Source organism: Sceloporus occidentalis, unplaced genomic scaffold (assembly GCF_023333645.1).
Source record: "Sceloporus occidentalis isolate IW3139 unplaced genomic scaffold, rSceOcc1.0.p SCAF_6, whole genome shotgun sequence".
Taxonomy (NCBI): domain Eukaryota; kingdom Metazoa; phylum Chordata; class Lepidosauria; order Squamata; family Phrynosomatidae; genus Sceloporus; species Sceloporus occidentalis.
Genome location: NW_028316986.1, coordinates 124,603,129 through 124,625,396, shown reverse-complemented (window position 1 = coordinate 124,625,396; position 22,268 = coordinate 124,603,129). Strand labels below are relative to the sequence as shown.

The following is a 22,268-nucleotide window of genomic DNA, read 5'->3' as shown; positions in this document are numbered from 1 at the left end:
TATACCAAGGACGCATTGTAGTACCTGTTCTCTTACCAGATGTACACGTAAGTTATCTTACCATGAGTAAGCAGAGTGTGCTAATATGGCCGAAATAGACTGAGACCTATGCCACATGTATTCTCCAGACAAGTAGCAAACAGTGATCAATTGATACTTGCAGTGTAAAGTGAAAAGGCAAGCATCTGTGAATACTATCTTTGTGGGTCATTTTACACATTAAAGTTTTAGTCATACACATTACAGTACACTGTGTACCTCAAGTGAATTCTGTAACAGATGAGAAGACAGGTTTATCTAGTGAAGTAAAAGGTTGTGTCTGCTTATAGACACCAGGAATTTCTTAGGATCTCATGAGAACATGGCAGCCATAAGTGACAAAGGTCCATATATTGTTTCAGTAATTATTCTCTGTATTATTTCAATGATAAAGTGCATCAAGATACAAAAAAGGCCTATTAAATACATGAAGCAAGTGCATGTTTACATTAACCAATGTTTTGAAATAATTCCTTTGGTTCATTTTGTTGTCAGTTTTGGGAACCTTGAAGAAAAAAATAACAGGATGTTATGTAACTCTTGCATGAACAAATGGGAAGACATTCTTAAGCTGGTGTGATAACATTGTTAGGCTGGTAGTTGAGTGGTTTAAGTGTTTAAGTGACTAGGACCTCAGGAGATGGGGGTTTCAATCCCCTCTCAGCCCTGGAAGCCCACTGGATGAGCAAGTCACACGCTTCCAGTCAGAGAACGACAATGCCAAATTTCTTATGAATAAATTTTGCCAAGAAAAGCCTATGATAGTCTCACTAGAAGTTGCAAATAACTTGAAGAACCATGACAACAACAGTGTTCTTTGTCTCTCTTTTGAGGAGCTTGGAGCAGCAGGTGTGTAGACTTCAGGCTGTTGACCAGAACACAGGGAACTGCCTGAGGTCAAGTCAGATTACTGGTCCTGTTAGCTGCCCAGTAGTGACTGCTTTAGCTCTACTTTACCAGGGTTTCATGTAGGGATCATTTGCGACACCTCTTCCCAGGGATGTATCCCGGGGGGGGGGTTTCTTGGGGTCCGGACCCCCCTTCCATTAGAAAAATGAATGGTGTGCTGCTGCTGCTGCGCCACTGCACCCAAGCCCCATTATAATGGTGGCACTTAGTCTGGACCCCCCCCCCCCCTTCCTAAAATCCTAGCTACGTCCCTGCTCTTCCCCAGGTGTTTTGGTTTTTTTTTTAAACTGTAGATGCTCGCAATCTTATGTACACAGAACAGAAGTAATTAGTAATGAACTATGGGCCTTCAGTATACTTAGCAATAGTAAATACATTACTACACTGCTTATCAGTTCACTTAAGAACTCCCTAAGCGGTTTACAATGTGTAAGTTAATTTCCCCCAACAAGCTGGGTACTTATTTTAGTGACTGAAGGAAGGATGCCAGACTGAGTCAGTCCTGAGCCTCTGGCTAGTATTGAACTCACAACCTTGTGGTTTGTGAGTGAGTGGCTGCAGTACAGACATTCAACAACTGCACTACCAAAGCTACTTTACTAAAGATTTGCATAGCATTACCAGTATATCTACGTCATGTAAACATTGGTAAATATCTGCACAATGCACATCAGAATTTCTCTTTCTTGGCTTTATTTTTGAGGTTGGTAGGGTAAAATAAATTCTACTGCAGCTCCTTCAAACTTAAATAACTCAAAATAGTTAAAAAGGATTTCTTGCCAAATCATATGCTGCAAAATCTGTGTTCAGAATATTCATATCTATGATTCCATATCAATTATTCAAGCTTTACAAAATAATTTTGTTATGAAGAGTTATAAAGAGTTTTATCTGCCAGTTTCCAATAACTTGCTTTAACAAAAATTGTTGTGGTTTGTTTTTTTTATCTCATTTCTATCTGTTCCTTTCCTTAAAACCAGGTGGATGCACACTGAAGAATAAATCTACCCAATCGCTAGAATACTGTGCAGAGCTGCTTGGGCTAGACCAGGATGATCTGCGGGTTAGCTTAACCACAAGAGTCATGTTGACAACAGCAGGGGGCACCAAAGGAACAGTTATCAAGTGAGTTGCTCAAAAGAGAGGAGAGAAAAAACTGATTTCTCTTTCTCTCTTTCTTCTCCCATGTCTCCCCAGCTTGTCATGTTGCCCCCCCCCCAAAAAAAAAACTCAGATGGTAAATATTGACTATAAAATCCTGTCTTTGAGCTATTCCGAGATGTCTAAGTTGCATTTCTTTATGAAGAAATGGAAATATAGGGTCTCTTTGCTGGCTTTTTTTAAAATGTGCTTTGTTCTGCAAGATGAATGGCACTTTCCTTAGTGTAATAAAACATCTGTCGCTATACCAAATTTATTTTGCTTCCTTTTCATCCTAGTGTGCAAGAGAAAATGTATCCATACAATAACAGTAAGGAAGGAAAAATTGCCTGATGGTTTTGTTAATGATTAAGCTGTCAGATGTTAGCAGAAGTGAAAATGCCCTACAGCATGTCTCAGCACAGCTTGAATCCATACTCGTATAACAATAATTACTTAAAAGCTAAGAGTAAGCATGATGTTTGTACGAAGTGTGCAATCTGCATGTCTCTTTGGAAGATCTTAGAGACGGAAGTAGAAAAATCTCATTGTTTCAGCACTATCATTTTGTCTTTTCACAGTATGATTCATGGTGCATTGAAACTGCAGTTTTTTAGGCATGTGGTGTCCTGCATTAACTGTTTGGCTCTTGTGACATGCCCTTCAAGACTAGGTCTATTCAGTGTTGGCCATTTAGCTGATCTAGTATTTCAGAAGTGACATTGTTTGAATGACCTCACAGTGTTCCAATGGCCACGGGAGTTGTAGCCCAAAAAGAAAACTTTTTCAAGCTCTCAGCAGTTCACACTCAAGATCCTTCATCTAATTAGTGATGAGAAGCAGGACAATTTCCTTTTCAAGACATTTTCAGTGCTCTAAATGTACCATCCAGATTTTTCATGGCCTCTATTTCCAACTTAATTAATTACGAACAAAGATTTACCTAGTTCATACCCTTGAAACCCCTTATTATCCCTTTCTCTAATGAAATCTGCTTCCCTGCCCCTCAGAATGAAAAGGCACAAACCCCAGGAGAGAAAGACGGTGAACATAATAATGAAAATACAGGACTTTGCAGAAAATTTATTTCTAATCACAAACATTCTTTTTGTGGGTGTAGGCAGGAAGATAAATTATTTGCATAAAAAGAAAGCCTGTGGATATACAGTTTTGTAGTTGCTGTGTGCCTTCAAGTCATTTACAACTTATGGTAACCCTAAGGAGAAATCTATCACAAGGTCTTCTTGGCAATTTGTTCACGGGGTTTGCCTTTGCCTTCTTCTGAGGCTGAAAGAGTGTGACTCACCTAAGGCCACCCAATGAATTCCCATGGCTGAGTGAGGATTCAGACCCTGGTTTCCAGAGTCATAGTCCAATGGTAAAAACCATGTCACCTATGAATATACAACAGCAGGCATTAACTCTATTGCTGTATTAAAGGAACCTTCGGTTACCTTAATATTGTAGTGGCTTATGGTAATAAATTAACTGGCATTTTCTTTGGCTTTGGCATTTTATTAATCACTTTTTTAAAGCTGGCTTTGATGCATCAGAGGTGTTGGCTTACTGTGATTTAAGCTGTTTAACTGTTCATACCTGATTGCAATCCATTTTTATTGGAATATCTCCCAAAGACACCCATGTGATGTCTGCTTATTTAATATTCCAGTGTGGCAAAGATCAACAATAGACTCTATAAAATGATGCAAATCATAGACTGGGATACGTATTCATCAGAACTCCCCTCCCCCAGCAAAACTACATATTTAAAATAATTAGAGAATGCAGGATTTTAATACAGTTGCGTCTAGGCACTAGCTTATCATTTCACATAAAATATCAGAAAAGAGAGGGTACTGAGCATATAAGAAAGAGACTGCAAGATTAAGAGTCTTGGTTGTGAGTGACAGGGGAATGTATTATAAGATATCTGCAGTGTTATTCATTGCTCTGATACCGTGTTGTAGTTTGGGGGGAAACAAACATGATCAGAGATAGACAGTCACTGTGTCCTGTTAGAAACTTGGAGCTGCTAATTTAATGTTTGCTGGTAAAACAGAACAGGAGAGGTCACAATTCACAGTACATAATTCCCATAACTATAATTTGAAGACTGTTGGTCACTGAGCACATCCTTTTTTTAAATATATCCCTTACTCACAAAGTAAGGCATATGGAGTTTGCCTTAACAGATGTGGGAGAGCCATGTAATGTGGACGTGCAGAGATGTGTGCTTTCTCTGCTGGAAAATTATAGGTGTTGCATTAGTGTACTGGAGGAATAAAATTTCTGTGACATGCACTGCGGATATGATCCATGTCTGTCGTCATTGCTGCCTTTTGCATACATGCAGGTGACTCAGGAGAAGAGGTGGGAACAGATTTTTATTCCTGTGGAGAGTAGAAACATTTTCCTCTCTGTCTGGCACTCAGAACTATACAGTGTTGAAAATGCATGCCAGTTGTCTTGAAATGGCTGAAAACAGGGGGAAATTCTACATTTCTCCCATTGAAATGATAAGGAAATGCTACAGATTTCTATTAAGATATAAGAAGAACAAGTTGCTTCATAGACATGAGCTTGGTGAGATGAAAATGGACTATTTCTGTAATTGTTGTGGTAGGATTGCTGTAGGAGGGCATATATTTGAATTAGGGCTATGTCCCACCTCATCCTCTGTCTCCCACTGTTTGTCTTTAGTGTTCTTAGGGTACACTATTCGCTTGGAAGGACACTGGGTTAAAATGGCAGTGGGAACATAGATGTGGAAGACCCATTGCTGGTTGGTGACATTGACAAAAGGGGAGGGGTGAACAGTGGTTGAGATGCAGTGAAATCTGTTCTTCTGTAAGTGAGGCTATCCTCTTACCTACTGTTTGTCTCTGGCTATTGGGAAGTGGTGACAACATGATGTAGCTAAAACTAGGAGTTGGTAGGGATGGTGAGACCCAGTGGGAGGCAATGGCAAAAGCTCTTTGGACTCATAGGTTCCCCTTAAGGTTACCCTAAAAACAAATTGGCACACAAATTCTGGGGATGTAAAATCATCTGCCTTTAACTGCACATTTTTTTTTAAAAAAAAATCATCCAGTGCAATGTACTTGACAACCTAAATGTTTGGAGGGGTATAGGGCTCTTGATTGGGCCATTGTTGTGGCAGTGGTGTGCCTTCAAGTCATTTCTGACCTATGGCAACCCGAGGCAACATTATCACAAAGTTTTCTTGGCCAGATTTCTTCAGAGGGGGTTTCCTATGAAGGTGAGAGAGTGTCAGGGTATTCCCATGGCTGAGTAGGGATTTAAACTGGTCTCCTGGAGCCTTGAGTCCAGCACTTAAACCACTACACCATGTTCAGTTTCTCTGATCAGGTACAAAACATTAATCGATCTACATCTGTATATAGCTTCTGAACTTGTTGACCTCCATAGTATACTTTGTTGAATAGTTTTCTGTACTTGTTGGTTAAATGCAGGTGCAGACAGATCTGTTCCTCCTTGATTATTCCTTTAGTTTTCAGTTTTAGTTATTATTTTTTTCAAAACCTAAAATTATAGTGTGCACAATGTCTTATGTAAATGATTGGCAGTTGACATGAACTGTGGGGATTATGGTGTGCTGAGCTCTTAAACGTATCAGAAGGGGAATGTAAAGGAACCTTCTCTCTATTTATAAGATAAGATTCCTGTCAGTGCCGATTACCGTAAGATAAATCAAGAGATTGTACATTAAGGCTAATTACACTCTAATGTAACATAGTGCCATTATACTTAATAAACAGAGCCTTTACTTCCTGGATGGATCATTTGCAATAGCAGGAGATTTCCAAGTAATCACACAGTGTTGCTATTTTATTGAAGCTTGCTTTTAAATGGCATTTTAACTAAGCAGAAACATTCTTCCAGAGCAGAGGAACCGCTGTCTTACTTCTCAGGATGATGTAGCATTGGGCAGCTGCCCTGCAGGCTCTCTACAGTTCCTGTCAGGGCTGACCTAGAGAACAACACATCTAGGGCATGACTTCAGTGGTTAATCCTTTTCTTGGACAGTGTCAGAGTATCAGTTCAAATGGGATTGTGCTTTTCAATTGGAAGGGCTTAGGTTGGCTCAAACATTAAAGATTCACTTCACAACACTCAGTTATTCCCGCTGTTCCCTCATGATTTGTTTTAAAATAAACTCCGAGGAAAGGGACAGAGGAAGAAATTATTTTTTAAATCATTTAATTATTTTTATTTTACAATGTAATGGCTACAATTTTTGATATCAGACATTTTGTTACTGTGCATCATCCATTGTTTTGTTAATGGTGCAGTCATAATGGCTATCGTGGCTGAATTGCTTCCTATGTGCAGTTATTTCCCATTCTCAACATGCATGGTTGTTGTAAAGATGAGGTTGAGGCTGATGGGAATACATTTTTCACAAAAGGGACATCTCTCCTGTCAGTTTTCAGCAGCACTTAGAAGTAGCTAATTACAAACAACACAATTACTTTTTTCTGTCCCCACAGTCCTTGTCTTGTCTTATCTGTGGCAGATTAGGTAGGTATTCTTGGCTTTGTGCAATGTGAAGATACTGGCTATGAATGTGTATGCATGAAATTATACATTTTAAGCGATTTTTAATAAACCTGGTTCATCATGCATAGTTTCCTATATTAGAATAGTATTTTCTTATTTTAAAGAGAGCACTGAGGTAGCTGTCTGTAGAATGGAAATAGAAGGTATGCAGGTTGGAAGCTTGAAAAGTTATTTGATGGACTACAGCTTCCAGAATCCCTCAGCCAATATGGCCACACTGGCGAGGGAGTGCTGGGTGTTGTAATCCAAAAAGTCACCTTTACAGCCTTTAACGCAAGTGACTACTACACTATTTCCCCCTCTTCCAAATAGTGCATAAAAGAGAGATGTGTTGGTCCAGGATTTGGCTCCATACATGGAATTCCTTTTCACAAGATCTTAGCTTTGCCCTCTCTTTTTTGGGGTTTAAAAAGGCCCTACAAAGGCTGTAGTATTCTTACAAATTTTTGTGAAGCCATCCATAGTTATGGTTTTCTAAGCTGATGTACTATCCATTCAGTCGTTGTCGTTTTCAAGGTGGCCTAGAAATAATTAATAATAACAGGAATGTTTTTTTCCCCTCCACAGAGTACCTTTGAAAGTAGAACAGGCAAACAATGCACGTGATGCTTTAGCAAAAACTGTCTACAGCCACCTCTTTGATCATGTGGTAAACCGAGTAAACCAGTGTTTTCCTTTTGAGACGTCATCTTTTTTTATTGGAGTGCTGGACATTGCGGGGTTTGGTGAGTGCTTTGTACTTTAGCCATTTAGCCAGATTTTAACTAGGTCAATATTTGCTTAGAAGTAGCTGTTGTACCATAAGACTGTACCCTGGGATGTGATTAAGTGTTTGTATTCTATTAGTGAGCATTCATTATATGTGTTGACATTAATACTGAATCTGTGTTAGTGCTGTATTGCAGGTAGGAAGCCACTAATATAAAAAGTGAAGTGAATATTCCATATGTAATTCCTGACTGTGTCTGAATACACCCATGTGATTGAGAAAAAAGTGTGTGTATGAGGGGGATAAAGCTGTGGTGTAAGACTGTGGTGTACAACATGGTTTAAGTCCCAGTATGTATTTTTAACAACATTACAACAAATTATATTCTGCCTGTGCAACTCAGCTGTACTGCAACATTTGGATGCAAATCTTAAAGCCCTCATTCAAAGTTTTACAAAAGCTTTACTTCTTATCCCTGGCAATTACAGCTCATCTCCTCTCCAGCTCTCCCTCTCTTTCCGAATTCACTACTTTTCTGAGTTGTAAAATAACATACTTTGGTGATCAGATTTACACCATTGTACCAAAAAATATCAGAAGATGAGCCCAGTGAAACTTTATTTAAATTGATGTTTTAAATCTGAGTTTTCTCATGGTGATTTAAATCATGATTGTAAGTATATTCTGCAAACTGATTTCTTTCACTCTAAAGTTGTTCATCTCTTTGTTTTGCAGAATATTTTGAACACAACAGCTTTGAACAGTTCTGCATTAACTACTGCAATGAGAAGCTTCAGCAGTTCTTTAATGAGAGGATTCTCAAAGAGGTATCTAACTTAGAATATGCTATGCAATCTATTGATTCAGGAACATACTGTAATAATTTCCCTACAACTTGTTGTAATAATAACAATTTCTGTGACTCTTCTTCTATTGCCCATATAGATCTTGATATGTTCTACTCAATATTGACTGTATGTAATTCTAAGTAGTCTTATACAAATGGTGTACAACTTTGGTCATCCAAAGAAACTGTATGTGCATAATGTTTTGTTCTTATATAGTATTCTATAAATCTCCTTTTAAATATATGTAAAAGAGTTATGTCAGAACTGACTTCATTATTTTCCGATCCACCTTTTGAGCATATGAGTGATTTCAGTGCTTGAAAATCCTACAGAATGGTAAAGGAAAACTTTGAAATGGCAGTATTAATTTTTTTTTTAAATTCATCAGTTTCAAATTGAGCATACAAGGAGAAAAGGGAACTGTGCAGCTATTAATCAGAATGCAGTGATGGAATTGTTTGAAGAAGGTCAACCTTAATAGGATTTCGAGCAATCAAACGAGGGCATGATTGTTCAAGATACCTAATATTCACCTGATAGAAAAGAATGAAGCATACCAGATGGGAGGTTGAACTGTGTGTGTGTGTGTGTGTGTGTGTGTGTATCTGTATCTTCAAGTCGCCTGTTGACTTCTGGCGGCTCTATCAATTTCATAGTGTTTTCTTAATGAAGGAATGCTCAGGTGGTTTTGCAGTTCCTTCCTCTGAATTATACCCTACAGCACCTGGTATTCTTTGGTGCTGATCCTGCTTAGCTTCCAAGAGCAGATAGGATCTGGTGCCTTTAGGGTATTTAGGCGGTGGCTGTTTCCCAGAAAAATATAGGACAGCTTTATCTGAAAGCTCAGAGTTCTTTTCATACCTGTTTTATGCCACAAAGGTCACAATCACTGAAAACTAAAAAAATGGAATTATCACTGTTTGATGTAATAATAATGATTCTTGGATAGAAACAGAATAATTATTTTCAGTAACACATGGTATGCTGTGAAAATGAAGTGAGAGTGGGAGGGATGATGATGGTACCAGGATTGTGGAGTTGTTACACCCAACTTTCACCTCCGACTTCTCTATTTTTCTCCTTTCTGACTCTGGCTGCTTCATAAATGGCAAATATATATTAAATTGTAATGGCAAATTTATTGCAGTAAAACATTAGCAAAAGGCATTTCATGATGACCACATGAAACGTCAGACTAGTCAGATTGATAGACCATAAAATACGCTTATTTGATTAAGTCTAAAATGTAAGTCTAAAATTATATATTCATAATATATTGTTATAATATAAGTTTTCATTTTGAAGCCAGAGTACAGATTATAATTCTGACTTCACCCAATGTTGCTTCCAACTCAGACTCCAACTCCACAGCCTTGATAACTACTGAAATAGTGACCATGTAACTTTTAAGCTTATTGCATGGGGCTTGGGAAATGGGAATGGGGGAAAATTATATTATCACATGGGAGAACGCCAGCGATCCGTTCCCCATCTGTCCCACAGCTGCTGATTTTGAAGAATGTATGCATTTTTCCCTGTTCTGCCTCGTTTTCATTCCCTTCCGTTCTGCCCCATTCCCATTCCCCTAGCCCTGTGAGATAAGCTTATATGGCTGCATCTGCAGTGCAGAAATAATCCAGGTTGACACTACTTTAACTGCCATAGCTCAGTGGTGTGAATTTCTGGGAATTTTAGTTTTGTGAGGCATTTAGCCTCCTCTATCAGAGAGCTCTGGTGCCACAACAAACCAAATTTCCCAAAATTCCATAGCATTGAGCCATGGCAGTTAAAGTAGTGTCAACGTGGATTATTTCTGTACTGCAGATACAGCCTAACACAAAGCATAGTAATTAAAGCAGTTATAATGTGTCTTGTAAATGTGTAAAACTTTATGATGGAATAACGAATGAAATAGTAATCAAGACAAAATGAATGGCAAATAGTAAATAAGTAAAATTAAAAGAAACATTAAACATTAAATGCAGATTAGATCCCCTTGGTCTAACATCTACTCTACTCTAAAAGACATTTTAACCATATCCACCACTACTCTAGACCAGGGGTAGGCAACCTTTTTGAGCCGGGGGCCGGGTTGCTGTCCCTCACAACTGGGGGGCCGAAGCCGGGGGGGAGCTTCCACCCTCCGGGGGTGGGGCCGCATGCCGGGGGAGGAGCTGCATGCCGGGGGCGGAGCCTCCACCCTCCAGAGGCAGGGCTTTCTCTGCTCCCTTTCCCGACCTCCAACTGTCTGACAGACAGCTAGAAGTAAGGGGGGATTGGGAGAGGGGGTGACAGGCGCACGCCTGCTCCTCCTGCCCTTCCTTGGCCCCCAGCTGCCTCTCAGAGACAGCTGGGGACCAGTAAGGGCCCGTGAGGGACAGGAGCAACAGGCGTGCGGCCCCTGCTCCTTTCCTCGGGGCTTTGCCAGGCCTGAGGTGTCCTCTAAAGGACACCTCAGGTCTGCTGAAGCCCTGTGGGGAGGAGGAGGCATGTGCCCACCCTCTCCTCCTTGGCCCCTTCCTTCGGCCGAACGGGCTCCAAGGGGCCCGTTCGGCCAAAGGGGAGGGAGTCTGAAGGGAAGGGCTTAGGCACCCGTCCCAGGCCATTCCCTTCGGCCGAAACCACTATAATTGTTAAAGCAGACCTTTTAGCATTAAAAGCACCGAAAATACACAGAAATGCACTTTGGAAAGTCACACTGTCTCACCTTCAGAAAAAGTGAGTGCATGTCTCAGAAACTGACTGATATCATCATCATCATCATCATCATCATCATCATCATCATCACCACCACTATCATTGTTAAAGCAGACCTTTTAGCATTAAAAGCACCGAAAATACACAGAAATGCACTTTGGAAAGTCACACTGTCTCACCTTCAGAAAGAGTCTTCTTCTTCCTCCTCCTCCTCCTCCTGCTCCTTCCTTCCTCCCTCCTTCCTCCTCCTTCCTTCTTTCCTTCCTTCCTCCCTCCTCCTCCTGCTCCTTCCTTCTTCTCTCCTCCTTCTCTTCCTCCTCCTCTTCCCCCGTGGGAAGGGCAGCCGAGGGTAGGGAGGGAAGGAGGAGGAGGACCCCCCGCCCCTTCCTGCCCTGACCACGGCTGCCTGGAGCCGCGGGAAGGGAAGGAAAGGGCAGGAGGACCCCCGCCCCTTCCTTCCCTCCCCGTGGCTGTCACAGCCGTGGGAAGAGAGGGAAAGGGCAGGAGGCCTGATGCGGCCGCCGGAGCCCGCAACGGGAAAGGTCAGGCGAGACTTCGGCCGCCATTTTGAAAAACAAAATGGCGCCTGGAGCGGTGAGGAAGTGGGGCAGCAATTGGTGGCAGGACTGTGCAGGGGCCGGCTGAAAGGCCTCCGCGGGCCGCATCCGGCCCGTGGGCCGGAGGTTGCCGATCCCTGCTCTAGACAGTCCATCATTCTATCACACATAGTTCTAGCACACAAAGACACAACATCTTAAAAGTCTGGAAAAGTAAGTTTTTCCACAAGAAGTTTTTTAAAAGATCAAAAATCAACAAAGCTAGGAAAGGTAAAAGAAACATGGGCGTGTTACATACCGCTGGATTGCGGCGGTCTCCCGCCACCACCACTTGCAGTGTCCGGGAGCCGCAGCGGCCAAACCGTGCAGCTCCCGGACGCTCCGATGAAGGAGTGCGGAAATCGCGCTCCTTCCTGGGCCCTGGAAAAGACATCGCAAGGCGCTAGTCGCACCCTCGCAGCATCGCTTCCGGGGCGTGACGTGCGGACACGCAGCATCTGCTACGTCAATATGGCGGCAGCAGTGTGGAAAGGCCGCTGCCATTTGTTACAGACTCTGTCCGTAATAGGAGTAAGGGCATCTGGAAGAGACGCCCCTTTTTCAAAATGGAATGTCCTAAGGACGTCCCTTATGACGGTCTGTAACCCGCCATAGTTTTCTCTGGAAATGTAAGTGTATTTCAACCCTTAGGAGAAAAAGTTTTAATAGAAAATCCCCAGGAACAATAGCTAAAAATATTCGAAAAGTAGAATGGCTAGTAGAATTCTAGCCCATTGCTAAACAGTTTAAAACACCAATAACCCAAGAAAAGAGAGCTCCAACCCTCGGGACTCCTGTCTTTTGTTTCAAGCCATTTGCTCCTTGTAACATCTCAGAGTTAACATCTGTGCTTAGTCACTGATTATTATATCACTGTCATTGAAACTACCTCTACGTTATTTAATTCATATATCAAAGTTTACTAGATGTCTGATTTTTCTTGTTTAATTATGAAATTTCCTAACTTACACTGTCAAAACTCAAAAGTCGTAAATCCTTGGGTTCAAAGCCTATCCCACATATTCAAATGTTTTTGTGTTGTTGCTATGTTTTAAAAAATTAACCAAAAATAGCAGCCTAGTAATAAAAGCCATTGATGACCATTAGTCATATACTTTGGCATAGATGGAATGATCACCTTGCCTGGATACAATACAACCAACACAGAAACAATGGTAGTGCTGGTACTGGTGTGTGACATTGCTGTCAAATCACCTCAACACCCAAACAAGGAAGATGTGAAAGTGGACAATTAAGCAAATTTTTACCTATATGACAATGTCTTTGTTTCTTTTTCAGGAGCAAGAACTCTACCAGAAAGAAGGTTTAGGTGTCAATGAAGTTCACTATGTAGATAATCAAGACTGTATAGGTATGTGTCTTGAAAACTGGGATACTGCTTATATTTTTTTAAAATAGTTTTTATACTTTGTAGTTTGCATTGGAAATGGATAGCACTCTGTCCTAGAAGCATGTCTAGGGAAAAATCGGGACGCCCAATTTTAAATTATCTGTCTGTCTGTCTGTGCATGCCAGAATATATCACACTACTTTCAACCTAAGCCTGTCTTCAGATCTGGTTTCTTTACACCTAATAAACGAAAATTTTAGGAGCACAATTTGAAGGTGTTTCACATACTTCAGTTTTTCATAATTGTGGTTTGCTAGTGTGTGTAAATTCATAGAGCATTGTCAAATCACCATTATGGCCTTTCCTTTGGCTTCAGAGAGTACTGCACCATGGAGACACTGTTGAAATTGAGCAGATTTTCCAACAAAGTTTAAGACATGGTGGGGGGAAGGGGGAATCTCGTGTTACCTATAAGGCAAACATAACTTGCATTGGAAGTTTTGATCCTAAGGAGGATTGATGTGAGAACATAACAGCCAAGTAGTTAGAGATTGTTACTAAGTAAATAAAGATGCTCAAAAGGTTCTCTAGTGTATACATTTAAAAGCACTGCTGTGACCTCTCTTTTCCTAATAGATTCTTAGGTATCCTCCTCTGAATGCTCAGGAAATTGTCTTAGCATATTTACTTGAATTGCAGATTGTTACTTTTAGGTTGCATTGAGCAATGCAGTTGTAAACCAGTCAAGTGTATAGGGCTGGATCTGGGCCTGGAAGAAATGTGAACTGGATCTAGTGAAGGCTTCTATTTTGCAATGGCATTTTCAGAAATGATCCCTTTTCCTCTGGAGCTCTGAATGCCATATTCCATGCTATTCTGGAGGGTGCCTGAGCTGATTTTTTAGGGGAACAAAGAGGACTGCCAGTGACTAAAAGCATCTCTACTTCTGGTCATGAACAATGCTGTTCTTTATGCAACTCTGGATTGAACCCATAATTAATCAAAGCCATAATGTAATCCAATGACTTGAAACTTACTGGAGCAAGGCAAACTCTGGGGAATCCTAGGCATTATTTTATTATCAGTCTGTTTTGCTGGTTTAACATACTGTGGCTTTTAAAAAGCAGTGATACTGTGACTTTTAAAAAGGCATTCTGGTAACCTGCTAATAATTGGCCTTCTCAGTAGTGCTCACATTATGACATTCTCCATCTATTGAGAACTTATAGTTATGTCTTTAACAAAGGGCCATAGGGTCAAAACACACTGTAGAAATAATACAGTTTGAGACTGCCCTGGCTCAGTTCTAGGGAGTCCTGGGAATTGTAGTGTATTGTGGCACCAGAGTTCTCCAAAAGAGAAGGCGAAATATCTCACAAAACTACAGTTCTCAGAATTCCCTAGCATTGAGCCAGGGCACTTAAAGTGGTCTTAAACTGGATTATTTTTGCAGTGTGTTTTGGCCCAAAGTGTCTTGTGTTGCAAAAACTTCTCTCCTGGTTCGCAATAGTTTATTTCTCAAACAGTTATTCCTGCTTTTTCCATTTTACAAACTTTTAAAAAAATTGAATTTAAAATGGATTTTAATTTTGTCTTTTTTGTTGAAATTAACTTTGAATTAGTTTAATAAAATGGCTAATAAATTAAATTAAACATTAGTGTTGTGTAATAGAGAATGCTGTTTAAGTGGCAGACATTTGCTACTACACAACTTGATATCCTGGTTAATAGTAGCATGAACCTTTTACAGACATTCTTGAGAAATTGTTTTTGGAATTGGTGCAAGTTTTGTATTGTTTGTTAAGGTTTTTTTTTTTTTTTTAAATCATATATTAACTGCCTGGATTCTGTCTTACAAACAGATTTGATAGAAGGGAAATTGGTAGGCATTCTTGATATCTTGGATGAAGAAAATCGTCTTCCCCAGCCGAGCGATCAGCACTTTACTTCAGTGATCCACCAGAAACACAAAGACCACTTCAGACTCTCAGTAGGTTTATTTTTGATATTAAAATTCCCAGTTTGGGAATACGTGTGTGTGTGTGTGTGTGTGTGTGTGTCTAGGAGTTCTCATATGTAACAAAACCTTGTCCCATTTGCTCAGGAAGGAATATGGAAATAAGACTACATGTGTATTTGCTTAGGTTTTGTGTTGTCATGAGTCAATTCAGTAAACCAGGATTAGCAGGGAGATTGCAGAAGGGACTGTGAAAAATTAATTTGCCTGACTTCATGGGAAAAGCAACAACTTTTCACATTCTTATTAACATGCTGCTGCCATTATGAAGACACGTACCCAAGAGGAGGCCCAACTATGGAGAAGAGAGAGGTGGTGGCTTCAGGAAATAGTTGCTGGAAAGCTAGTGTGAAGACTTCCTTACCATTGTGAACATCTAGAAGGCAATGCCATAATCACAAAAAGTCAACATGGGTTTCAGAGAAACAAGTCATGCCAGACAAATCTAATCTCTTTCTTTGACAAAATTACCAGCTTGGTAGATGAAGGGAATGCTGTGGATATAGTATATCTTGATTTCAGTAAGGCCTTTGACAAGGTTTCCCATGACATTCTTGCAAACAAGCTTGTAAAATGTGGGCTAGACAAAGGAACTGTTAAATGGATCTGTAATTGGTTGACCGGCCGAACCCAAAGGGTGCTCAACAATGGCTCCTTTTCATCCTGGAGAGAAGTGACCAGTGGGGTCCCACAGGGCTCTGTCCTGGGCCCAGTGCTATTCAACATCTTTATCAATGACCTGGATGACAGAATTGGGAGCATACTTATCAAATTTGCAGATGACACCAAATTAGGGGGAATAGCTAATACCCCAGAGGACAGGATCAAGATTCAAAATGACCTGAATAGACTAGAAAGCTGGGCCAAAGCTAACAGAATGAAATTCAACACAGAGAAATGTAAGGTATTGCACTTAGGGCGGAAAAATAAAATGCACAGATATAGGATGGGTGACACCTGGCTGAATGAAACTACGTGTGAAAGGGATCTAGGAGTCCAAGTAGACCACAAGTTGAACATGAGTGAACAGTGTGATGCGGCAGCTAAAAAGGCCAATGCTATTTTAGGCTGCATCAATAGAAGTATAGTGTCTAGATCAAGAGAAGTAATAGTGCCACTGTATTCTGCTTTGGTCAGGCCCCACCTAGAATATTGTGTCCAGTTCTGGGCGCCACAATTCAAAAAGGACATTGAGAAACTGGAGCATGTCCAAAGGAGTGCGACAAAAATGGTGAAGGGTCTGGAGACCATGCCCTATGAGGAACGACTTAGGGAGCTGGGGATGTTTAGCCTGGAGAAAAGAAGGTTAAGAGGTGATATGATAGCCCTGTTTCAATATTTGAAAGGATGTCATATTGAGGAGGGAGCAAGCTTGTTTTCTGCTGCTCCAGAGAACAGGACCCGGAACAATGGATGCAAGCTACAGGAAAAGAGATTCCACCTGAACATTAGGAGGAACTTCCTGACAGTAAGGGCTGTTCGGCAGTGGAATGCACTTCCTCGGAAGGTGATAGAGTCTCCTTCCTTGGAGGTGGCTGGATGGCCATCTGTCAGGGATGCTTTGATTTGGATTTCCTGCATGGCAGGGGGTTGGACTGGATGGCCCTAGTGGTCTCTTCCAACTCTACGATTCTATGATTCTATGATTCTATCTCAGGTGTGTGGGAGGATGCGATCCCATCACCAGTCCCATCTACTCTAAAATGCTTTCATGGTTTTAACTGTGTACCTTTTTAAACTTGTTTCAGTTTATTAAGGTGTCTAATACTTTTTTGTCTACTTAACTTATCTGTATTATTTTAATTTTTTTTTTTCATTTGTATTCTACCCAGAAATCTTGTGATATAGGGCAGTACAGAAATATTTTATATAAAAATGGAAATAATAAATATTTATGAAGATGAATGTTGACCATTATAGCTGAGGGATTCTGGGAGCTGTAATAGAAATAAAATAAAAGAAATGTTCCATGTCCTGATAGTGGCAGTGTGGAGCTGAAATCAGAACATGCCAAAATGTTCTACCAAAGTCAATCTACACTGGAGTTTGCATGTTAAATATTCTGTATTAAGCTGTGTGATTCATAAGAAATAGTAGTTTTTGATTACCTGCTCTATTTGCAGGCTTTCTTTATTTGCAGAATTTCAAGCTGTCTTCTACCTTTCAGATACCCAGGAAGTCTAAACTGGCTGTTCACAGAAATATCCGAGATGATGAGGGTTTTATTGTCAGACATTTTGCTGGAGCAGTATGCTATGAGACGGTAAATGAGACATGATTTTCTTTGTACAAGTTCTGTATTGATTTTTAAATAGTAAACTTAAATGGTAGATTATTGTTGGCATAGCTGAGCAGATAAAGTATATTTACCTACATATTGAAAGTCCACGGATTATTATGTTTTTATAATACTTATTGCTGCATTGATTTGATTTTACTGAACAATATTGTACGCTTTTATTTTAACACTTTTAGCTTATTCTTCTTTTTTCCTGAGCAACCATCATTTGTTAAAACAAAAGTTCATTCAAATATTAACAACAAAGGCAGTAGCTCTTCTCTGGAAATTAATTCAAGTATTAAGATGTCAAGTGTTACAGCTCAAAGCAAGTAAAACATTAAAGCCTTGTGAAACCAAAGGCTTCTCTTATTTTCAGATCGGTTATTGCTCATGACAAATCAGGGTACCACCACAGAGAAGGTCCTGTTCTCTTTGGATTCCAATCTCTTCTTAACTAGATAATTTGAGTGCTGAATATGTTCTGCTGGAAAAGGGCCTTCTCTAGCAGCATTTTTCTGGGAGTAAGTCGTATTTTCTGAGGAAATTATTTACTTTGTAAAGTCAAGTAACATTTGGTTCTGGTTTATTAATTGAATGGGCCAATGAGAAATCTTGGCCTGCTTGGCCTAGCCAATAAACACAGAATGTCTAATTATCAACCCAGTGAACTTCTACAGTACTTTTTGGCAAAATGGGAGCATGTTCTTTACCTAATGGTTTGGTGGTGACCTTGTGGTTCAGCCATGAAGGCTATGACTTTGAGGAGATCACCCTGTTCATTAAAATACATACTTCTTACTTACTTTTCGACATACCCTGCTTTTGTTCATTATGAGCAATTCCTTTTCTATTTCTGGCTGTAACAGGAAGAGCAGTACACTGAGGAACTGAACTCCAAACTTATAGTTTTCTGCTGTTCCATGAAAGAGGGCATTTTATGGCACTACTTTAGGGAACAAGAATCTTCTGACTCCTCAGACTTTTTTATATAATAATAATAATAATAATAATAATAATATTTTTTATTTATATCTCCCGCTTCTCCCTTCAAATCGAAGCGGGATTACAGCGGTAAAAACATCATAAAATACATAGACTATACAAAATACACCAATCAAAAATAAAAAGGAAGGAATTGTTACAGTATTGCTCACAGTCATAGGAATCGAATCATCGTATTCAGATGTTCAAAATCAGTTAGAGGAGATCCATTGGATAGGCCCGCCAGAAGAGATCCATCTTCAGTGCCCTCTTGAAGGCTTCCAAAGAAGGCATAAGACGGATCTCTTCCAGTAAGTTGTTCCAAAGTCTAGGGGCCATTGCAGAAAACATTCTACAAGAGGTGGTTTTCAACCTGGTTTTGGGATGTTCAAATATTTTTGTGCCAGATGTTCTGAGAGTACGGGGCGGATTATGTAGGGAGAGGTGTTCCCTTAAGTTACTCAGGCCCAGGCCATGTAGGGCTTTGTAGGTAATAACTGACACTTTGTATTGCACCCGGAAGCTAATCGGCAGCCAATGTAGAGATTTCAATACCAGTGTAATATGCTCTGATCTCGGTGTCCTAGTGATCAGTCTGGCTGCAGCGTTCTGAATCATTTGGAGCTTCTGAACTTGGTACAAAGGTAGAGCACATTACAGAAGTCTAAACGAGAGGTTACCAGTGCATGTACAGTCGGCTGTTTCTTTACGTGGGGGATCCCTTCCAGACCCCCCTGCGTAAGGCGAATTCCGCCTATGCTCAAGCCCCATTAGAAACAATGGGGCTCGTGTACGGTGGCGCGTAGGGCACCATGGGCGCGTGTGCCCATTCAAGACTGCGTAAAGCGTGCCTACGTATAGCACGGGCGCACTGTGCTACTGTTTCAAGGTCCCCCTGAGCCAGTAGGGACACAGTTGGTGTATCACCAAGCACTCCTGGCTATCACCTCCATCTGGTGACCTGGTGAGAGCAGCACACCATAAAGCCGGCAAGCCGGTTCCCTCCCCGCCCCGCCCCCAAGAGAGGCCAGTGGACGTTGTTGTTGTTGCTGTGCTGCGCCTCCAGGGCCTTGGTTTGTGATCTGTCGACCCTGCGCAACAGCGCAGCCTGGAGGACGCCTGCCGGACCATCTGCAGCGCCGCAGCTGCGCAGTTGTGTAGTGGGGATAAGGGGGTTGGTGTACTGCTAGCTGAGCCATAGTATCAGAGGAATGACATTGCTGTTAGTCTTCCTCTGTCTTGGCTCCTTGTTGTCATTAGGGGGAGAGACAATGGACATGGGGGTTGGTTTGCATGGGGAGGTGGGTGGTAATTGTGAGGTTGTAATTGGAGCTCCCATCGGAGTAGTGTGGGGCAGGGGGAGATATGGCGGTAGGAGAGTGGAATTACAAAGGAAAGGAAGGCGAGATTGATGCTTAATATCTATCTCTCCTTCCATCCACTCTCCTAACCAAAGAGAACTGAGGGTCAGTCCAACTGTACCACAAACCCTGTCTCTGCTCCTGTGCAATGCCAGGTCAGTTAGGAATAAGACCCACATAATTTACGATCTCATTCAAGATAAGAACTGCGACCTGGCTTGCATTACTGAGACCTGGCTCGGGCCTGAGAGGGAAACAGTGTGGGCACAGGCCCTCCCAGCCGGGTACTCAGTTAAGGACCAGATCAGGTTAGGTGGGCGGGGGGCGGGGTGGTGTTGCCTTGGTCTATAAGAACACCCTTCCTTTGACCAGGAACCATGTCCGTAAAACTGATTTCATCAAGTGTATTTACCTGACTCTGAATGCCAGGGACAGACTGGGGATTCTGTTGGTCTACCGTCCACCCCGTGCGCTAACAGACTCCCTGGTTTAGCTGACACAACTGGTCTCAGAACTGGTGTTGGAGTCTCCTAGGCTTCTTGTTCTGGGGGACCTCAACATCCCTTTTGAGGACAGCCATGGTCTAACAGGTGCGGCTCAGGAGTTCATGGCTACCATGACTGCCATGGGCCTGTCCCAATTGGTTTCAGGGCCCACGCATTGCGCTGGTAATACTCTCAACGTTGTCTTTAGTACGGACATGGATACTCCGTGGGCAGAGGTCTTTAATGTCTCTGCCCTATCATGGACGGACCATTTCCTGGTCGAGGCTCTAATCAAGGCTTCTACCTTAAGCCCCCCGGGGGTGGAGGACCTATTAGGATGGTCCACCCTCGAAGGCTGATGGAACCCAAAAGGTTCCAAGAAGCCCTAGAGGGCTATATGGGTGGAACTGACGGCGACTCTGTCAATGCCTTGACTAATACATGGGATAGAGATCTCTCCAGGGCTATACACGGTATCGCTCCCAAGCGTCCTTTCCGGCCTGCTTCCAGTAAGCAACCCTGGTATACGGAAGACCTCAGGGAAAGGAAGTGGGCCGTGCAACGACTAGAGCGCAACTGGCGAAGACATCATCACTTAGCCGACAAGGCACTCTTTGAGTCTCTTTTGAAGGCTTACGGAGTGGCAATAAGTGCAGCTAAACATTTGTTTTATGCTGCACGTATTGCGTCTGCGGAGTTGCGTCCGGCAGAGCTGTTCAGGGTAGTGAGGGAGCTAACACAACTGCCCCCTCCCTGAACCCTATTTTAGAACCATCTAAAGCCTGCTGTGATGAATTTAACAACTTCTTCGCGGATAAAATCTCTCGGCTAAGGGCTGATCTCGACGCCAGTATTTCTTCAGATCCTATAAGAGAGGTCTCCAGAGCTTCCGTGGACTCCATTAGACTGGATCATTTTGAGTTTGTGAGTACTGAGGAAGTGGACAAGATTCTTCTAAGTGTTAGGAAGACAACATGCTCTCTCGATCCCTGTCCTTCATGGCTGGTGGCCCAGGGGGGAACGGCGGTAACCTCTATGTTACGCCGTATAATTAATTCATCCTTCAGGGAGGTGCGTTTTCCATCGAGTTCAAAATCAGCAGTAGTAAAACCTCTGCTAAAAAAGCCCTCCCTGGACCCCCTGATTCGGAATAATTATCGGCCTGTTTTGCTGCTGCCTTTTTTAGGGAAGGTGATCGAGAGAGCAGTTGCTTTTCAGCTTCAAGGGATCTTGGAAGAAACAGATTTTCTAGACCCATTTCAAACCGGCTTCCGGGCAGGCTATGGAGTTGAGACTGCCATGGTCGCCTTAGTTGATGATCTCGGTCTGGGCATGGACAGGGGAAGCATGTCCCTGTTAGTGCTTTTGGACATCTCAGCGGCTTTCGATACCATTGACCACGGTATCCTCCTGGAACGCCTGAGGGAGTTAGGTATCGGGGGCACTGCGCTCCAGTGGTTCCGTTCCTACCTCTCGGGTAGATTCCAGATAGTGCAGCTGGGGGACGTTTGCTCCGATAAGAGGGCGCTTACATCTGGTGTCCCTCAAGGAGCTATTCTGTCCCCCATGCTATTTAACATTTACATGAAACCACTGGGAGAGATCATCCGGAGACACGGGGCGCGGTGTTAACAGTACACTGATGATACCCAAATATGCTTCTCTGTGTCCCCGACTGATGCAGTAACTAGGGATGGCATCTCTCCTTTAAATGCCTGCTTGGAGTCGGTAATGGGCTGGATGGGGGAAAACAAACTCAGCTTGAATCCAGAGAAAACGGAAGTACTAGTGATAGGTTCGCCCGGTCTGGGTGGTGAAATTTGTCCACCTGTCCTGAATGGGGTCACGCTCCCCCTGAAGGACTCAGTTCGCAGTCTGCGGGTGCTTTTGGACTCGTCGCTCCAGCTGACTTCTCAGGTGGATGCGACGGTCAGAAGCACCTGTTACCAGCTTCGGCTGATATGCCAGCTGCGACCCTTTCTAGGCCGGGCAGACCTTGAAACAGTGGTACATGCTCTTGTAACCTCTCAGTTGGATTTCTGTAATGCGCTCTACATGGGGCAACTCTTGTACCAAACCCGGAAGCTTCAGCTAGTGCAGAATATGGCAGCTAGGTTGGTCACTGGATGTCCCAGGGCCGACCATATAACACCGATTCTGCATGATCTCCATTGGCTGCCTGTTCGCTTCTGGGCACAATACAAGGTGTTGGTTATAACCTATAAAGCCCTAAATGGCTTGGGCCCAGGGTACTTGGAGGACCGCCTCTCCCC

At 42.1% G+C, this 22,268-nt stretch overlaps 1 protein-coding gene across 3 annotated transcripts in view; it reads left to right on the top strand.

Moving 5' to 3' along the window:
* The window catches only part of MYO6 (myosin VI), a 160,801-nt gene that overhangs the window by 86,515 nt on the left and 52,018 nt on the right, over positions 1-22,268 (top strand). For all 3 annotated transcript variants that reach the window (XM_089530895.1, XM_089530894.1, XM_089530893.1), the window contains exons 12-17: positions 1,929-2,073; positions 7,237-7,394; positions 8,114-8,205; positions 12,819-12,891; positions 14,733-14,860; positions 17,055-17,150. In XM_089530895.1, the coding sequence (XP_089387021.1) occupies positions 1,929-2,073; positions 7,237-7,394; positions 8,114-8,205; positions 12,819-12,891; positions 14,733-14,860; positions 17,055-17,150 (692 nt within the window). The remainder of the gene's footprint in view (positions 1-1,928; positions 2,074-7,236; positions 7,395-8,113; positions 8,206-12,818; positions 12,892-14,732; positions 14,861-17,054; positions 17,151-22,268) is intronic.